Consider the following 19,963-nt stretch of genomic DNA (forward strand, 5'->3'; position numbering starts at 1 on the left):
ACACCTAGCTAATTTGTGGTTTTTGTTTGTTTGTTTTTAGTAGAGATGGGGTTTCCTCATGTTGGCCAGGATGGTCTGGATCTATTGACCTCATGATCCGCCCACTTCGGCCTCCCAAAGTACTAGGATTACAGGCGTGAGCCACACCAAGCCCAGTCTCTTTGTCTTTTAATTGGAGAACTTAATCCTTTAAAATATAATGTAATTATAGAAAATTTGGGCTTAAAAAGCTAAATAGGCTATTAGAAGATAAGAGTAGAATTGGTTGGTTACAGTGGCTCATGCTTGTAATCCCAGAGCTTTAGGTGGCCAAAGTGGAAGGATTAGTTGAGGCCAGAAGTTTGAGACCAGCCTAGGCAACATAGCAAGATCCCCATCTCTACGGAAAATTTTAAAATTAGCCAGACATGGTGGCACATGCCTGTAGTCCCAGCTATTCAGGAGGCTGAGGCAAGAGGATCACTTGAGCCCAGGAATTTGAGGCTGCAATGAGCTATGATTGTGCTATTGCACAGCCTTGGTGACAGTGAGACACTGTCTCTAAATAAATAGATAAATTTTTTAAAAAGAAGATAATATCAGAAAATATAATCTTGAGCTAGGAAATGGTTTCTTTTTCTTTTTTTGAGACGGAGTTTTGCTCTTTCACTCAGGCTGGAGTGCAGTGGTATGATCTTGGCTCACTTCAACCTCTACCTTCCAGTTTCAAGAGATTCTCCTGCTTCATCCTCCCAAGCAGCTGAAATTACAGGCACCTGACACCAGGCCTGTCTAATTTTTGTATTTAAAGTAGAGACGGGATTTCACCATGGCCAGGCTGGTCTCGAACTCCTGACCTTGTGATCCACCTGCCTCAGCCTCCCAAAGTGCTGGGATTACAGATGTGAGCCACCACACACGGCAGGAAATGGTTTCTTAAACAAGATACAGAAAGCACTAAACATAAAGATCAATGTGACTATGTTTTAGCCTACAAAATCTTTAATAATTACAAATATTTACTGAGAGTTTATTGTGTATTTAAAATTAAGAACTTTACACACCTCATACCATTTAATCTTTACAAGAACCTACGATGAATCAATACTATTATTTTCCCTGTTTTACAGATGATGCTTACGGAGGTTAAGCATTTCACCTAAAGTCACATAGCAACTCTACCAGGGTTGAAATTTGGGTCTATCTGATTCCAAGCCCAAACTCATAATCACTACCCTAGAGGCCATGCCAGTTTTGGGGGGAAAGTTCTCCAACTCTTTAGTCTCTAAAACCAGCAGCCTTCTCCTCCTTTTTTACCATTATTCTTTTAACCAGCATCTTACATTCAATGTTTCTATTTTTTCATCATCTCTTTGCCATCCCTTCTGCCATACCCTTTTGGAGAATTCCCAGTCTGGGTTATTACTCACTCCCGATCTCCTTCCAACCTGGTTCAAGCTCCAATAATAATGACATTCTAATCAGATAAGGAAATGTAGAAAATTCTAATTAAAATGGCCTTTTCTCAGTCTTCATTTCTACTGACCTCTCCTTCTTTAAATGTCACTCTCCTTAATTTGTCAGTCATTCAACAAGTACATAGTTGGCAACAACTTTGGGCAAGCATTGTGCCCAGTCCTGGGATACAAATGTCAAAAGACACAGTCCCAATCATCAATGAGCTTGTTTAGATTGAACATAATTAGGCAACTAACAAATAATAAGCAGTATGGAGACATCGTGTATGTGTACTGCAGTACATTTTAGTGTTTAAGTCTATGTTAGAGTGAGATAGACAAAAGTTTGAGATCTGAATTTGCCACTTATGTTAGCTGTGTAAGCCTGAACAAGTTATTCAAAGTACTTTAAGAATTAAGTAAATCATCACAAATTATTTCCTGTTTACTTTAGAAAAGCAAGATGTTAATGGTGTTTGTGAGAGACTAAACAATGTAGTACAGAGCTCATTATACAAGTTAGTAGAAGAATGCCTGATTTTAAATAGTTTAATGAAAGTATAACAACTAAACACAAACTATGTCTTATTGCTACCCAAAAAAGGTTCTTCAGGTACATCTGACATAGCCTTCTACTGCTGGAGTACATTATAAAATCAATATATAAACTGTACTGACACAATTTCAAAGGAAAAAGCATGCCTTTTGGGGTTAGAAGTACACTCTGGTGTTCTGACTTGGATAATTCTAGGTGTATACTATAGATAAGATATTGAGTAACCATACTAGACTATGGAAAAGATCTATACAGACAAAATGTAAACATTTAATACATTAGAGCATACACCAACATTGGTAAATTTCCCCAAGACTAGGTAGAAAGGCAAGAATGTATTTTGTTTATTTGTTCTTACTAATGGGTGAAAACTCTAAAGATACCAAATTGCAAATCCAGTCTGCTATTAAGCTGCTGGTGCTGAAAACAAGGCAATTAGGCAGACTCAGGGGACCCTTTAGCTGAAGTGACTATTATCCCAAGAATGTATTTTATTTAATATGTAAGTATATGATATATGCTCAAGCATATACTAAGCAATTTAATTTGAAGGGCAAGGGTAGGATTTTTAAAGTTTGACACATGAAGAAATTTTACATTTACATTTTGGTAGCTTCTGCCATCAACTACAGTAATAACCATGGAGGTAATTTCCAAGGGTGGCTTCCTCATAGGGTTAACCTATAATTATCTATTTATATCCATATATCTGTATATAGATATAGAGTAGAACACATTTGCTACTCTATATCTATGTATCTACCTATATCTATATACTGTATATGTATATGTGTGTATGTATATATGCATATATGTGTATATGTTAAATAGAACTATGTTAGTAAAATTACATGTTATTTAAAACATGTTAAATGAAATAAAAGGAGGTAATAATCTACGGCCTCCTGTGTTTCTCAGTTTCCTATAAAATGAGAACTACAGTAGCCTCTAACCATGAGCTTGTCAGGGAAATTAACGGATTTAAAGTGTTCTGGGCCAGGCGCGGTGGCTCACGCCTATAATCCCAGCACTTTGGGAGGCCGAGGCAGGTGGATCATAAGGTCAAGAGATTGAGACCATCCTGGTCAACAAGGTGAAACCCCGTCTCTACTAAGAATAGAAAAAAATTAGCTGGGCATGGTGGCGCACGCCTGTAGTCCCAGCTACTCAGGAGGCTGAGGCAGGAGAATTGCTGGAACCCAGAAGGCAGAAGTTGCAGTGAGACAAGATCGTGCCATTGCACTCCAGTCTGGGTAACAACAGCGAAACTCCGTCTCAAAAATAATAATAATAATAAAATAAAGTTGTTCTGCATGATACCTACAAGTTAGCCAATTTCTAAGTATTTCTAAAATGTCTACCATTTTTGCCTCTTGGACTAACCTTAAAAAAGAAATTGAAGTATACTAAGCAGAGAAAGAAGGAAGTCATTCCAGGAGTGAGAATGCTGTACACAAAGCTAGGGGGTAAGAGGGCATGGCATGTGGAACAAATTCAGTGGCTGCACTGAAGATAACAAGACTGACTAAAGGCAGGAACACTATTTAAAGGGTCAAAATAAGAGACGAGAAACTCCCAGATTAGAATAGTAGCCAAGGAGAAGAAGGGATAGATAAAAGAGATATCTAAGATATACAGCTGATAGGAATTAAGGGATGATTTCATGGAGATGAAGGAGGAGAAAGCAGCAGATATGCCAGGTTTCCGATGTGGTTTACTGGATGTATGTTGGCGACATTCGATTACAGAGCCATACACATATTGTAGAGGAAGAAGCTGAAGCATTTTTGTTTCTTTGTTTATTTTGAGACACAGTCTCGCTCTGTCGTTTAGGCTGGAGTGCAAAGGCTCAATTTCGGCTCACTGAAACCTCCGCCTGCCCCGCAACACCCCAGCAGCTGAGATTACAGGCACGTGCCACCATGCCAGGCTAATTTTTTGTATTTTTAGTAGAGATGGGGCCAAGTGGGCTAGGCTGGTCTCAAACTCCTGGTCTCAAGTGATCTGCCCACCTCGGCCTCCCAGAGTGCTGGGATTACAGGCATGGGCCATAGTGCCTGGACAGAAGCATTTGGGTTTTTTTGTTTCTTTTCTTTAAGCCCTGGAAAATTAAAGCAATTAACAGAAGCATTTGGTTTTAAACACAATGTAAGGCATCTCAATAAAATCATCTATAATATAATAGACATAACACGAAGAATTCAGAAGTCAACATTCTTTTTAGAATACCTAATAAACAGAGCCGCAGTGGCTCTGGCCAGTTGTCCTGGAGCTTGAGGAGGCAAGGCTATGAGTTCAAGGGCAACCTGAGCAACATAACAAGCTCTCATTGATTAACCAAAAAAAAAAAAAGAATACCTAATAAACATACAATTAGGTTCAACACTAGCAATGACAAAGGGATATTAATCAAGAGTTACAGATAACAGAGTTTCATGAATAACTTGGAAAGTATACAGTAATTTAAACTGGAATAAAGTACATTAAAAACACACTTCCACCAATACCTCAGCTGCTTTGCCGCTGTAAAGGCGAAAATGATTACAGGCTTTAAGATTGAGTGCGATGGTACTATCAGGAATTTGCTGAAGGTAAACAGCCAAAACTTCTTGAGACACATCATAGTAATCCAATTTATAGTAGCAGAGGGCCACATAAACATTGAGGGCAAGGTATTCCCTATTAGACGAAAGAATTAAGGGTTAACCATGTACGTCTACTTCATAGAAATGTCAAACTACAAAGCTCAAATGGACAAGGTAAAGAAGACAGTTCATGAATTTGCCATATGAAGAAAGAAGGCAAGATATAATCAGTATATATATATATATATTTTTTTTTGCATTGCAATATTTGGGTGGGTTTTTGTTTTTTGTTTATTTGTCTGTTTTTTGAGATGGAGTGTTGCTCTGTCACCAGGCTGGAGTGCAGTGGCACAATCTCGGCTCACTGCAACCTCCACCTCCCAGGTTCAGGCGATTCTCTTGCCTCAGCCTCCCAAGTAGCTGGGACTACAGGCGTGCACCACCATGCCTGGCTAATTTTTGTATTTTTAGTGGAGATGGGGTTTCACCATATTGGCCAGGCTGGTCTCGAACTCCTGACCTTGTGATCCGCCCGCCTTGGCCTCCCAAAGTGCTGGGATTACAAGTGTGAGCCACCGCGCCCAGCTGGGTGTTTTGATATAAGTAGAGTGAAAGATGACAACTAGAGAAGAAAGGGAACATTCATGCTGTTCATACTGAAAAACTAACATATGCTATAATTGAACATAAACACAAGCGCACTCCACACATTAGACCAACACAAGACATGCAGGCTCAATGGCTGGAAATGGAAGCTGGTAGGCGACTAAGAAGGTAATGGAAAAGAGGAAAGATGGAAGGAAGCTGAGATACTTTTGGGAAGGGAGAGAGAGGCCAAGTGTTTAGTGATAAAGTTGAAATGTAAATTCTTTTTTTTTCTTTTATTTATTTATTTATTTAAAGACATGTTGACTAAGATGGTCTCAATCTTCTGACCTCGTGATCTGCCCTCCTCAGCCTCCCAAAGTGCTGGGATTACAGGTGTGAACCACCTCGCCTGGCTGGAATGTAAATTCTTCAGAATGCTTTGTATCTAATTTTGTCAGCAGTTACCTACAATGTAACTATAATGCTAAGTTTGATACATCTAGACCATACATTTCAATAGGGGTAATAATACTTCCAAAGGGGAAAAATTGGTTCTTATGGGAGGATGAAAAAATCCTATTCATTTTACGTGTAAAGCACAGTTATACATATAGTACATAAATGGATATATGTTAATATACATATATCAGTATACTAAACTTTCATGGGAGGGCAATTAGGAGGAAAAAGTCTTTTAGAAGGGTGACAATGGATAAAAAGATAAGAGAAAGCCTGGTTTAGACAATATCTAATTCTTAATCTCACCAGATAATCAACTAAACAGATTTGAATGCATGGTGGTACTACATCCAAAGGACACTAGATTCTCAGCCAAACTAGTTACAAAAGAAATGAACAAAATGAAAATGTAGAGTAGGCATAAAAGGACACAGACCTGTTATCTAGCAGTATTCGCTTATATATATCAATAGCTTCTTGGTAGTGAGATCGCATATAGTGGATTGAGGCCAAACTGAGTTGATCTTCTGTGACGTCCTGAAGATTCTGATGAAAGCTCATCAACTTTTTCTCATCATTAAACTAAAATTGTGAGAGTGGAAAGGACATGTAAAGATTCACATTACTGTTGTTAGAGAAATCACCATCTATGTGATAGAGATTTTAACTCTTCCTTCTTTAGCCATTGTGTCTCTTTCTTCTTCCTATTTCCCCTAGGTTCCTTGCCTTCTACTTCATTTCCTCTGCAAAGAAAGAACGCAAATAGCCTCTGGAGGCATAGCTTGACAATGATGATGGAAAGCCCTTAGGTTACAGTTAATATTATTTGATCCTCTCCTTATCTTTTCTTTTTCTTTATATTTTCTCCCTTTCCTTTTTTTTCTTTTTAGCCTCTTTACTCTAACCTGGTAACATTTTTAACCTGTTCTTTCTTATCTCATTCTTCTTGGTAGTCAATGAGGAGTCAAAATGTATTTCTCATCATGCAACTTAGTGAATTCAATTTTCAATTTCCTACTCTACATTTTTTCATTCTTTCTTCAGTTACTATACATTGTTGTTGTTTGAGATTGTTGGAATTCTATTCCAACCTTGTAATGCTTATTTTGTTAGATGGCTACTGCAAACATTAGTTGCCTTTTGCTTACATATGGGACAGAACAGATATATTTTTGACAGTGACCCTTAATATGTAGATTGCTCACTCCTACCTGACAGAGAATGATTTATAAGCTTAAAAATTTTGTAAAGAATTGCCTTCTGTAGACTATTTAGTTACATGGAAAAATGTTCATGATACATTTAAGTAAAAAGCCTGGTTATAAAATAGAATATATACTATGATCCAAATTTAGCAATATAAATACACATATATATATATATACATACATAAAAATATAAATTTTTTAAAGACTGGAAGAAAGAGTAAAATTTTACAGTGTTAGCTGGAAATGGGAGTCTTACAGGAAATCTTGATTTTTGTATGTATGTAATTTGCTATTTTCTAAATGTACTATGATGAACATGTATTATTTTTGTAATCAAAAGAAAAACACAGGCCAGGTGTGGTAGCTCACGCCTATAATCACCGCACTTTGGGTGGCCAAGGCAGGCAGATTACCTGAGGTCAGAAGTTCCAGACCAACCTGGCCAACATGGTGAAATCCCATCTCTACTAAAAATATAAAAATTAGCTGGGCATGGTGGCACACGCCTGTAATTCCAGCTACTCGGGAGACTGAGGCAGGAGAATTGCTTGAACCCGGGAGACAGAGGTTACAGTGACCTGAGATTATGCCACTGCACTCCAGCCAAGCAAGACTCTGTCTTAAAAAAAAAAGAAAAAGGAAAACACAACAAAAGATATTTCTTTAAATTCAATCAAAGACTTTCACTACTAATAATGTTAGAGTAGCTTGTAGTATGTAGTGCTCCCATCAAGAACATATAGAAAATCTTAAAAACTACTGAAAAATCTGTGTAAATGGGGCTGGGACAGTGGCTCACTCCTGCAATCTCAGCACTTTGGGAGGTGGAGGTGGGCAGATCACTTGAGCTCAGGAGTTTGAGACTAACCTGGGCAACATGGTGAAACTCTGTCTCTACAAAAATCAGCTGGGCACGGTGGCATATACTTGTAATCTCAGCGATTTGGGAGGCTGAGGCACAAGGATTGCTTGAGCCTGGGAGACAGAGGTTACAGTGAGCCAAGATGGCACCAATGCACTCCAGCCTGGGTGACTGGAAGTGAAATCCTGTCTCATAAAAACAAAACAAAACAAAATCTGTGTGGAGGGATCAGAGAGCTACCAAGTGAGTGAAGACTTGAGAGATACCAAGATCCCCAGCAAGAAGTGCAAAGAGGTGATTCTGATACTTAGCACCACTTTTTCTTAAATGGTACCTACCAGTTCTCAATTGGTGGCTGAGTTGCTGAAAACTAGGTGGCGCTTCAAGAAGTCTTATGGGCTTAATGGACCAAAAAATAGAGATCGGGGCCCACCAAGCTATCAGTTGGGACCCCTGGAAAGCTATCCTAGAAACAGAGGTAAAATGGAAATACACCAGCTTTAAATCGTTGCAGTCTCTGACAGGTATCAGTTCATTTGCACCTATTCTATGTGCCTGCCAGAAGTAAAAGTAAATTCTACATCCTTTCTGGAAGAAGACAAAATCATCCAGAGCCTCAAATTATCTCCATTATTTAATAGCCAGCATTAAACACAATATTGCCAAGCAAACCAGGGGTCAAGAACATTTGACTGAAAACCAAGAAACAGCTGTCCAGAGATACACTATTGGAATTACTAGACATGGACTTTAAAAATAACTGTTATCAATATATTTAAGAAATTAAATTAAAAATTAGAAAATTTGAGCTGGAAATTAGAAATTTAAAAAATAACAAATGTAAATTCTATAAGAAATTAAGAACTGAAATTAAGAACTAAATAGAATAGCTGATTAGACACAGCTGAAGAATGATGATTAGTAAAATAAATTTCTGCAGGAAATGTACAGAAAATATGACAAAGTGTTTACATATGATACAAATAAAAGGTCTACATACATATATATTATTGGGATCCCAGAAGGAAAGAAGAGAGTATAGAGCAGAAGCAAAATTCGAAGAAAAAATGACCAAGGATTATTTTTGATAAAAAAAAAAAAAAAAAACTTGAGCAAGCACTATGAACCTGATGTAGTATAACACAAAGAAAACCTATCTGGGAATATTATAGGAGAAGTGCTAATAACAAAAAACAACACATAAATCTCAAACGTGATCAGAAAAAAAACAGGAACAACAATAAGACTGATGGCTAACGTGTCAGTTGAGAGAAGGACTAGGAAGTAATAAAGCAACATCTTCAAAATGCTAAGCAAAAATAAAAACTACCTACCTACCTACAACTCTACACTGAGAAAACAAAAATCTTCAGGAAAGATAGTAAAATAAAAATATTTTTAGATAAAAACTGAGAGAATTCATCACCACTAAAGGAAATATTAAAGGAAATTCCTCAAATGGAAAATGATTTTAGATGGGAGCACAAACATGCAAGAAGAAATGAAAGACAATGGAAAGGATAAATATGGCTAATTATAAATGAATATTAATTGCATAAAACAGTAATAAAACAGTCTTATGGGATTAGAAACATAGACACTTAAGATATATTTCAAATTTGTACAAAAGATGAAGAATAAATGAGTTAAAATGATCTAAGGTCCTTTAATTTTCTAGAAATTGGTAAAAGTACTAATTAATATCAAACTTTTTAATATGCAAAAGACACATGACTAAAATTGCTAAATCCTAAGAATGTGCATAACTACAAGCCAATGGAGGGAAAATATATAATTTTAAAAATCAATCCAAAAAAAGACAACAAAGAAAAGAAAAAGAAACCCAGACCACATGGACCAGCTGGGCAAAGAGAGAATAACAGGATGGCAGTTATGAAGCTAATCGTATTTGTAAATACATTAAGTAAATGAATTATATACTAGTGGTTTTTTTAATAAAGATTTTAAGGCCGGGCACGGTGGCTCAAGCCTGTAATCCCAGCACTTTGGGAGGCCGAGGTGGTGGATCACAAAGTCAAGAAATCGAGACCATCCTGGTCAACATGGTGAAACCCCGTCTCTACTACAAATACAAAAAATTAGCTGGGCATGGTGGCGCGTCCCTGTAATCCCAGCTACTCAGGAGGCTGAGGCAGGAGAACTGCCTGAACCCAGGAGGCGGAGGTTGCGGTGAGCCAAGATCGCGCCATTGCACTCCAGCCTGGGTAACAAGAGCGAAACTCCGTCTCAAAAAAAAAAAAAAAAAGAGAAAAAAGATTTTAACTGGATTTTAAAACCCACAAAACTCATTTATATGCTGTTTATAAGAGTCACCTTAAAAATAAGGACATAGAAAGGTAGAAAGTAAAAGGATAAAGAGATGTAACAGGCAAATACTACCCAAAAGAGAGCAGGTATAGCTTACAAATATGTCCTGAGAAGTTTTTTAGAGATGAGAGACATTTCATGATAGTATATATTTCAGTCTACTAGGAAGACATTATTGCTAGACAGTCTACTAGCAATTCTAAGTTTGTGTGCACTTAATGATAGAGTCTGAAAAACATGTAAAGCAGAACTAAAAAGAGAAAGAGACAAAGTGACAATTATGATGTGGAATTTCTAAGTGTACCAAAAATAATTATTTTCATGTAATGCCTGTGGGTGATTAAACTTTCTGTAAAACAACTTAGCAATATCAATTAAAAGCTTTGAAGTTGCTTATACCCAATAGGCATGTCCATTTCTAAGATGTTCAGAATGACATTTTTATAAATTCTAAAAATTATAAATCTAAAAGTCAAATAACTAGGAAATGTTGAATAAATAATGACACATATGATTCATTTGGTGGAATGCTATAAAAAATTTTATATATTAAACAATTATTTAAAAATTTAAATTTGAAAAACTATTATTTAAAAAATAATTTTATCATTATCAAAATTATTACCATATAGCAATTCTGAAAAGTGTATATTTATTTCTAGGAATCAGGACAAGGTGTCTCTGAGTCTATTTAGAAATATCCTATTATTTAAGAAATAATAGGATAGTTGACACAAACTAAACTTTTTTCTTTGAGTCAGAGTCTTGCTCTGTTGCCCAGGCTGGAGTACAGTAGTGCAATCTCAGCTCACTGCAACTCCTGCCTCCTGGGTTCAAGTGATTCTCCTGCCTCAGCTTCCCCAGTAGCTGGGATTAAAGGTGTGTGCCACCACACCTAGCTAATTTGTTTTGTATTTTTAGTAGACACAGGGTTTCACCACGTTGGCCAGGCTGGTCTTGAACTCCTGACCTAAGGTGATCTAACAGCTTCGGCCACCCAAAGTGCTAAGATTATAGGTGCGAGCCACTATGCAGGCTTAAGGAGAAATAAAACCTAACATCTCTGAAGTTTAGACCAGACTTAAGGAGAAATAAAACCTAACATCTCTGAATAAATTAAGAGGGTAAAGAACATTGGGCCGGGCACAGTGGCTCACACCTGTAATCCCAGCATTTTGGGAGGCCCAGGCAGGCAGAACACGAGATCAGGAGATTGAGACCATTCCGGCCAAGATGGTGAAACCTCGTCTCTACTAAAACACAAAAAATTAGCTGGGCATGGTGGTGCACGCCTGCAATCCCAGTTACTCGGGAGGCTAAGGCAGGGGTATCTCTTGAAACCAAGAGGCAGAGATTGCAGTGAGCCAAGATGGTGCCACTGCACTCCAGCCAGGCAACAGGGCAAGACTCAAAAAAAAAAAAAGAACACTGATAGAGGAGAAAATCCTATATAATTAACAGTTATATTTCACTTGTTCTAGAAAATTATTAAAAATAATTTCTAATTAATTATCTCTCACTAGTGTTAGTAACATGAAGGAAGAAAAAGAAAAATATTTTTAAAACAAACCAATGTGAAATGAGAACATAAATACCTTGTGAGCCAAGTGGAAGAGGAGGCGGTTTTGGAGTCGGCTTTTCGAAGCTGAAAAAAAAAGTCCAGGCTGCTTATTAAAGAACTCAACAGCCTAAGTCTAGCAGTCCCTTGTAGGAATGAAATGAAACTTGGATGATCTTCTCAAATCTTTACTTATCTGATCCTAGGTATGTCTCTGCTAGAATATATATTGTTTGAGTCTGGTCTCCACCTGCAGTAGCAGAAACAGCATCAAGAACCAGAAGAGAAATGTGCTAAGATTTCGCTCTTCTCCACTGCTTATTCTACCTGATCCTATTACGGTGATCCACAACACAACACTCCACACACATGGTTAGAGTAGCAGCTCGCCTCTGTGTTATTAACATACCAAACCAAACACTGGTAATAGACACCATGGTCATTTCAATGTATATATGAATCCACTCTCACTCAGCTCCTAGTCCCAGTATTCTTTGTTCATTCCTTCTGCTATTTCCTTTTCCACAATTATACTACCATATTTTCCTAAATACTAGCCCAGTCTCTATTCCACAGATTTTCTAGCATAATTATGTGCCACATCGAAACAGGCCGTCAAGCAAAAGTATTAACAGCTTTTAAGTTCCAAATATCCTTCGCACTCTTGGAAAACTTCCTGATTCTGGATACCCAATTCTACCTCTTTTACAGAAAAAGTCATACTTCAATCTATAAGAAATAAAAAAAATATAGAAATAGAGATAGATGCCGTGATCACCTTTTATGTGTCTAACAGTGTTCTTAACACAGATAAAGCCTAAAAATATGAGATAAAGTAAGTAACATTAGGACCTTATAATGAAATTAGGAAAAACTACACAAGCACATATGAAACAATTTGGGTCCAAATCAAGAAAGGCTTTGCTGGGTATGATGGCGGGTGTGTCTGTAGTCTCAGCTACTTAGAAGACAGAGGCTGGAGGCTGGCTTGAAGCCAGGAGTTTGAGGCTATAGGATGCTATGCTCATACCCATGAATAGCCAGTGTATTCCAGCTTGGACAACATAGTGAGACCCTGTCTTAAAAAAAAAAAAAAAAAAAAAATTCAAGTTCCACATTTGCCATGAATTTGAGCTGAAATTCTTTTTTTTTTTTTTTTTTAAATAAAGATGGGGTTTCACCATGATGGCCAGCTGGTCTTGAACTCCTGACCTCAGGTGATCCACCCACCTTGGCCTCCCAAAGTACTAGGATTACAGGTGTGAGCCACAGCATCTGGCCCAGCTGAAATTCTTTATACATATAAATTAATTGTACCTTGAATACATTCTTCCCTATCAAATATTACAGCGCCCACTTTTCTCTGCATTTTCTTGAACATAAGTTGGTTCATACTCTAACTTTTTCTACCATGTTTCCCTTTTATTCTTATTTTCAAATTTGAGTACAATTGCCCTGAGATGAATATCCATAAGAAAGCAGAAAAAACGATTTCTGGATTCTTCAAGCTGAAATTGCTGGGCTTCTCACTCAGAAACAGGAAAAGCAGCCACAAAGTCCACAGCCATAAAAGTCTGAACAAAACTCTACCTAACTACCACGAACAGCATGCCTATTCTCCCACGACAGGGCCTAGAAAGACACCCTGCCCCTTCTCTTCCTTCATCCTTCTGCTTTTTGGCTATAGCCTGGTGAGGTGTAGCATTAATTTTATTATTTTTTATTTTTTGAGACAAAGTTTCACTCTGTTGCCCAGGCTGGAGTGCAGTGGCACAATCTCAGCTCACTGCAACTTTCGCCTCCTGGGTTTAAGCGATTCTCCTGCCTCGGCCTCCCGAGTAGCTGGGATTACAGGCACCTGCCACCACACCCGGCTAATTTTTGTATTTTTAGTAGAAATAGGGTTTCACCATGTTGCTCAGGCTGGTTTTGTACTCCTGAGCTCAGGCAATCCACCTGCCTAGGCCTCCCAAAGTGCTGGGATTACAGGCATGAGCCACCATGCCTGGCTAACTCTCTCTTTAAACATAAAGTTACTCAAATCCAATATTCTTTGAGGATTAAAGCTATCTTTTTTAGCTTTCTAATGTCAATCTTTTTTTTTCCTCAATAGAAAAAGGAATATACTAAGTTTTAAAATCTTCAAAACGACTCTTACTATGAGTGAAAAATATCAGATAAAAAGAGCCCTTTTACCTTTAAATCCAGCTTCTTCGGCTTGTTTATACATCCCAAGAAAGAAGTAAGTGCAAGCTAGGTTCACCCAGACTTCAGAATTACAATTTTCCTCTTTTGTAGCATTTTCATATTCCTGAAATATACAGTAAGCAGTGATCTTGTTTTGGCAGCAAAGCAACTGATGGGCCATTCTTCCGTAATGAAATAGGATTTCATACTGAGATTAAGCAATTTAACATTTAGTGAATCCTACACACTTTGCAATTTTTCTATATCTGAAAAGGTTAAATACTGAAGCTAAAGTTCAATCCTACATTTGCAGGGCTACTGTCCATATGATCTTATACTTGTGGTTTTTGTCCCCCAATTAATACTGATAGGGACTAACAAACAACAGAAACAAAGAGTAACTGAACTATTTTATTTTTGCTAACTTAAAAAGACATACAAGATCCCCTTAAGAAAGTCCTATGTTCAGTTAACTTAAAATCTGATGGCTTTAATACACTACAAATTCCATTTCATTCTAATTGTTTTCTGGCTTTTTTTATATGTGTGTGGGGGCTTCATAGTTTTTAAATTTTTTGTTTTTCCTGCCAAGGACACTTTCAGAGATTCACTTTGTCAGTGACATTTTCCATGTAGTCTTACTTTTGATCAGTCTTTCCTAGGTGTTGTTTCTTACAACACGTGGGTTGTTCTTCCTTTCCTCCTACGCCTTTTACAAATATTATCACCCTGTATTCTGCCCTTTGCACATCTTCCCTTTTCCTTCACCAACTCTGTTCCTTTGTTCTACAGCTCACCTCCTCATTACCTGTCCTTGAATATTTTCATTTTAGTTATGCAGGTTCTTCAAATTTGCTTAGATTACATCTTGAGAATAAGAATATGTAGGAAATGCTTAAGCAATTTCATTTGTGAATTAAAAATTACTTGAAGTAAGGCGTGTATAATTGTATTTAAATCCATAATCCTATTGATTAATTATTGTAGATGGGTAGGGTTTACAATGACCAAGAAAAACAATTTCCAAAACAATTCTACTTGCAAAAATATAAAGATAATATAATCGTTCCTATGTCTAAAAATAACCAAGCAAAAGAAAAGTGAAATTCTCTTGAGAGAAGACTCATGCAAGTTTTTATCAAAATGGCTTAATTTTCCTGTTCTGAAGATTTACTTAATAAATCCTAATACCAATATGTTGTACAATCTGATTAGCATGCATGTAAAGTAAAACGTATACAAGATACAGGTACATATACAGTCATCCTTCTTTATCCATGGGGGACAGATCCCTAGTAGATGTCTGAAACCTTAGGTAGTATTGAATCCTATCTATACCATGTTTTTTCCTACACATGCATGCCTATGATAAAGTTTAATTTATAAGTTAGGCACAATAAGAGATTAACACCAATAACTGATAATCACACAGAACTATAACAACATATGGTAATAAAAGTTATGAGGATGTGGTCTCTTTCTGCGCGCACTCTCTCTCTCTCTCTGAAAATATCTTATTATACTGTACTCACCTATTTTTGGACTGAGATTGACCGTGGGTAACTGAGCTTGACCCCGGGAAACAAAACCACGGACAAGAGGGAACTACTGTAATGGAGCATATTACAATATAGACAACCACTGAAGTGATACATTTCTAAAAAGTCAGTGGTTGCCTTCATTAACAAATATAATCGAGGAACACAAATAGGTAACTTCTTTTTTTTCCATCTGCATTGTTTGAATTTTACCACGGACATGTATTATTATAATATAAAGTTTAATAACATTTTAAACACACTTCTGTTAGGAAAAAATGGTTTTTTTTTTTACACTAACCTCCAGAGCTCTCTTGTAGTCACCCAGGTGAAAGGCACAATATCCAATCCACAAATTAGTATCCTCTTCTTGTTCCCCAACATGACGTTTGAACTTCAGGTTAAAAATGTATTTTAAAAAATCATTAAAAACTTTGAATAGTAAACTCTCTGTTTTAAAAAAAATGCTATGTTGAGTTACTGATGAACAACAGGCAATCTAAGTATTAGAAGCATGACAATATGATGTTTAATTAAACAGGACAATTACCTTCTAATTGTCACAGAAATTTATATTTTCAAATATTTCCCATTTGGCATTCTGTATTTACTGATATTGTACTCCAAAAAGCATTTGAGTCGGCTAACAATTCTGGGTGATATATAAGGAACAAGATTGTGTAAAATATTTAAAGCCAAATAACTGAAGGTTAGAGAGGCTCAACCATGAGTTCACATAAGGCCCCACAGCCAGTATGTGTGCTGGCAGGGACTTAAAGAAATGTCTGACTCCAAAGCCCATGCTGTCACCCCCTGTGCTCTACTGCATTTAACCTCCCACTTCAGTCCTGTTGCATTAGCACACACATATTTTTACCTTTTTTTTTTTTTTTTTTTTTTTGTGATGGAGTTTCGCTGTTGTTACCCAGACTGGAGTGCAATGGCACGATCTCGGCTCACCGCAACCTCTGCCTTCTGGGTTCAAGCAATTCTCCTGCCGCAGCCTCCCAAGTAGCTGGAACTACAGGCGCACACCACCATGCCCAGCTAATTTTTGTATTTTTAGTAGAGACGGGGTTTCACCTTGTTGACCAGGATGGTCTTGATCTCTCGACCTCGTGATCCACCCGCCTCAGCCTCCCAAAGCGCTGGGATTATAGGCGTGAGCCACCACGCCCGGCCACATATTTTTACTAATAGGTTATAACCTTTCACTGAGGACAAGCCATTAAATCTTTTTTTTTGAGACGGAGTTTTGCTCTTGTTACCCAGGCTGGAGTGCAATGGCGCGATCTCGGCTCACCGCAATCTCCGCCTCCTGGGTTCAGGCAATTCTTCTGCCTCAGCCTCCTGAGTAGCTGGGATTACAGGAATGCGCCACTATGCCCAGCTAATTTTTTGTATTTTCTGTAGAGACGGGGTTTCACCATGTTGACCAGGATGGTCTCGATCTCTTGACCTCGTGATCCACCTGCCTTGGCCTCCCAAAGTGCTGGGATTACAGGCTTGAGCCACCGCACCAGCTTGCCATCAAATCTTTCTATTACCATTGAGCAGGCTAGGTTACCAGACCTATAAGAGTTAAGGATGTTCAAAAGACTTGGCCTCACTTATGTCCACTGTGGACAAATATTTTATGAATTCCTCTGCCCACAAAAGAAAAGCCTTATTTTGGAGGAAAGAACTAAGACCTTGACACAGAATTCTGAATTTTCACGGTAAGGTAAGATTTTTTTTTTTTCACTCTACAGGGTGATAAGTCAAATAGTGAGCCAACACATACTTACGGAGCGTCACTACAGAACTTCAGATGCCTCAGTCACTATAAGATGAAGACATCTCTTTGATATTTTCTTATCTGGGATAAGAATTTACTCCTATAGCTAACTCTACAACATTAGAAATCCTCCTCACACCAAACGCAGTGAATTTGAAAATAGTGTCTTAATTCTGGAGAAATTCTCACCTGAGGTCTCCCTGAATTCCCTGGAGCTACAGGAAAGTGCATGAGACTACCTCACCGGAAACCATAGCAGTTTCCATTCCCATGCAGCATGGTACTCCAACCATCTACCTAAGAATGTAAGCATACAGCAGAGCTTCCCTGTGAACTTAAAGGCAGCCTGGCCCTGTAACTCCCAGCATTTTGGGAGGCCAGAAGCAGGCGGACCCCTTGAGCCCAAAAGTTTAAGATCAGCCTGGGCAACATGGTGAGACCCCCATCTCCACAAACACACACACACACACACACAAACACACGCACACACACACACACACACACAAATAACCAACTGGATGAAAATTAGCCAGGCATAGTGGCACATGCCTGTAGTCTCAGCTACTTGGGAGGCTGAGGTGAGAGGATCATGTGAGCCCTGGGAGGTTGAGGCTGCAGGGAGCCACGATCACATCATTGCAATCCAGCCTGGATGACAGAGTGAGACCCTGTCTCAAAAATAAAATAAAATAAAGGCAACCTGGTGTTATACAATAGAAAAAAGGTGTCATTGTCTTAAAGAAAAAAGAGGAAAACAGACTGATGAAGATAGACATATACACAGCACTCAGTACATTGATTCACAGAACTAGAAGGTGCTTCCATGCCAACTTCCCCACTGTAAAGATAAGAAAGCTGACACCCAAAAAGCTAAACAACATGCTCAATACCAGAACACTAGTAAGAAAGAGAACTAGGCCGGTTTATATTATAATGTAAACTGAATTATAATCCCAGTACTTTGGGAGGCTGAGGTGGGTGGATCACCTGAGGTCAGGAGTTGGGAGACCAGCCTGGCCAACATGGTGAAACCCCATCTCTACTAAAAATACAAAAGATTAGCCAGGCGTGGTGGCAGGGGCCTGTAATCCCAGCTACTCAGGAGGCTGAGGCAGGAGAATTGCTTGAACCCGGGAGGTGAAGGTTGCAGTGAGCCAAGATTGTGCCATTGCACTCCAGCCTGGGCGACAGAGTAAAACTCCATCTCAAATAAATAAATAAATAATAAAGCAAACTATACATGGAAGATGAAGAAATATATGTAAACCAAATTATAACAATTATTAATGGTAGATTCAGAGTAATACGGATGGAGTAGCATTTTAAGAGAAATAACTGGCACAACACAACCAGAACATGCTGTCAGAACTCTTCATTCTTTGGTGCAAACTTCACTCTCCTAAAACATGTGTTTCCCACAAAGCAGTTTTTCAAAGCGCAGTCCCTGGGACCATCTCCATCAGAAGCACTTAGACTACGCGCCTTAGAATGCAGATTCCTGGCGGGGCACGGTGGCTCAAGCCTGTAATCCCAGCACTTTGGGAGGCTGAGGTGGGCGGATCACCAGGTCAAGAGATCGAGACCATCCTGGCCAACATGGGGAAACCCCGTCTCTACAAAAAATACAAAAATTAGCTGGGTGTGGTGGTATGCGCCTGTAGTCCCAGCTACTGGGGAGGCTGAGGCAGGAGAATTGCTTGAACCCAGGAGGCGGAGGTTGCAGTGAGCCAAGACTGTGCCACTGTGCTCCAGCCTGGCGCCTGGCAACAGAGCAAGACTCTGTCTGAAAAAAAAAAAAAAAAATGCAGATTCCTGAGCACCACTGCAGACCTAGAGCAGGAGCCCAGGAATTTATATCCTATTAAGTACCCTAGGTAATTCCAATGTATATTAATAGGTGAGAACTACTGCCATGGAGATTTGAAATATTTTCTGGGGCTATAATATTTTCAACCATAAGCATGTTAGAATTACTTAAATTTGAGCAAAATTTTAGAACACATAATAGGAAAAAATCATAGATCGGTCAAGGGTTGGGATAAGCAATGTGTTAACTGACATTGTATTAAATGTCCCTCCATATTTTTAGATTATAATCATCATCAGTGACCTAGACATAATCAAAAGTGGCCCTCAAGAAATTAGTTTTTTAGTTCACCTTTTATCAGGTTTATAGTTAACTTAGAATCTGGAATCTGTGCCTGACTATATTTACAGGGGATGTGTACAGGAAGCCCCAGAATGTACCCATCTATTTCAACAGCATAGCAACCAGCATGCACCCAAGCATTCATATACAGTCCAGTATTCACCCACCAAGAAGCAACGTTTTTGGACATTACCTCCAATAGGGTAATAGCTCCAGTGAAATCTCTTTGTGAAAGAAGCTCCTCTAGTTTTGGAATCTTCCTACCTTTCTTCTTTCTTTTGTCAGTGTGCTGGACGTCCCCGCCTACAGCAGGTTTGGCCCTTGAAAGCATCTGTGAAAGAAACAAGGACAGCTGTACGGTCCAATTCCAATAATCAGATTTAAACTGAGTGTGACAGCTCTGTAATTTATAAGTCAAATCCGTAGCAACGAACCCCAGGGAAGCCCATTCAAACTCGTTTTATAAACAGGTATTCTACCAGAAGAGCCATCACCCAATACTTAGGAAGGACCAAACAGCTACTCCCAACTTTATCTTCTCTGGTTCGAGTGCGGCAAAAGATGCTTTCGCATAGCTTCTGTCATCTCAGCTTCCCCTTCCTCTGCTTCCCACCCCACGTGTGGTTTAGATGTGGGTAAATGGAGAAGCAGGAGGGAAGAAAGCATCGAGGTATTTACATCCCTGTCCACCGTGGGAACACAGGGAGAGCAGGAGATTACCCTCTGCGGACA

The 19,963-nt window shown here is 38.5% G+C and overlaps 1 protein-coding gene across 6 annotated transcripts in view; it reads right to left on the bottom strand.

Moving 5' to 3' along the window:
- The window catches only part of IFT56 (intraflagellar transport 56), a 78,764-nt gene that overhangs the window by 51,308 nt on the left and 7,493 nt on the right, over nt 1-19,963 (bottom strand). For 5 of the 6 annotated variants that reach the window (XR_013524225.1, XR_013524224.1, XM_078343688.1 and 2 more), the window contains 6 exons: nt 19,425-19,562; nt 15,607-15,699; nt 13,777-13,891; nt 11,618-11,667; nt 6,061-6,206; nt 4,500-4,671 (listed from right to left, as the gene is read on the bottom strand). Coding sequence is in view for 4 of the 6 variants with exons in the window: in XM_078343688.1 (XP_078199814.1) it covers nt 4,500-4,671; nt 6,061-6,206; nt 11,618-11,667; nt 13,777-13,891; nt 15,607-15,699; nt 19,425-19,562 (714 nt within the window). In the remaining 2 variants the exon portion in view is untranslated. Of the gene's footprint in view, nt 1-4,499; nt 4,672-6,060; nt 6,207-8,032; nt 8,156-11,617; nt 11,668-13,776; nt 13,892-15,606; nt 15,700-19,424; nt 19,563-19,963 lie in introns of those variants that run through there. The other variant, XM_035254633.3, reaches the window with a different exon arrangement.

This window comes from Callithrix jacchus, chromosome 11 (genome assembly GCF_049354715.1).
Source record: "Callithrix jacchus isolate 240 chromosome 11, calJac240_pri, whole genome shotgun sequence".
NCBI classification, from domain to species: domain Eukaryota; kingdom Metazoa; phylum Chordata; class Mammalia; order Primates; family Cebidae; genus Callithrix; species Callithrix jacchus.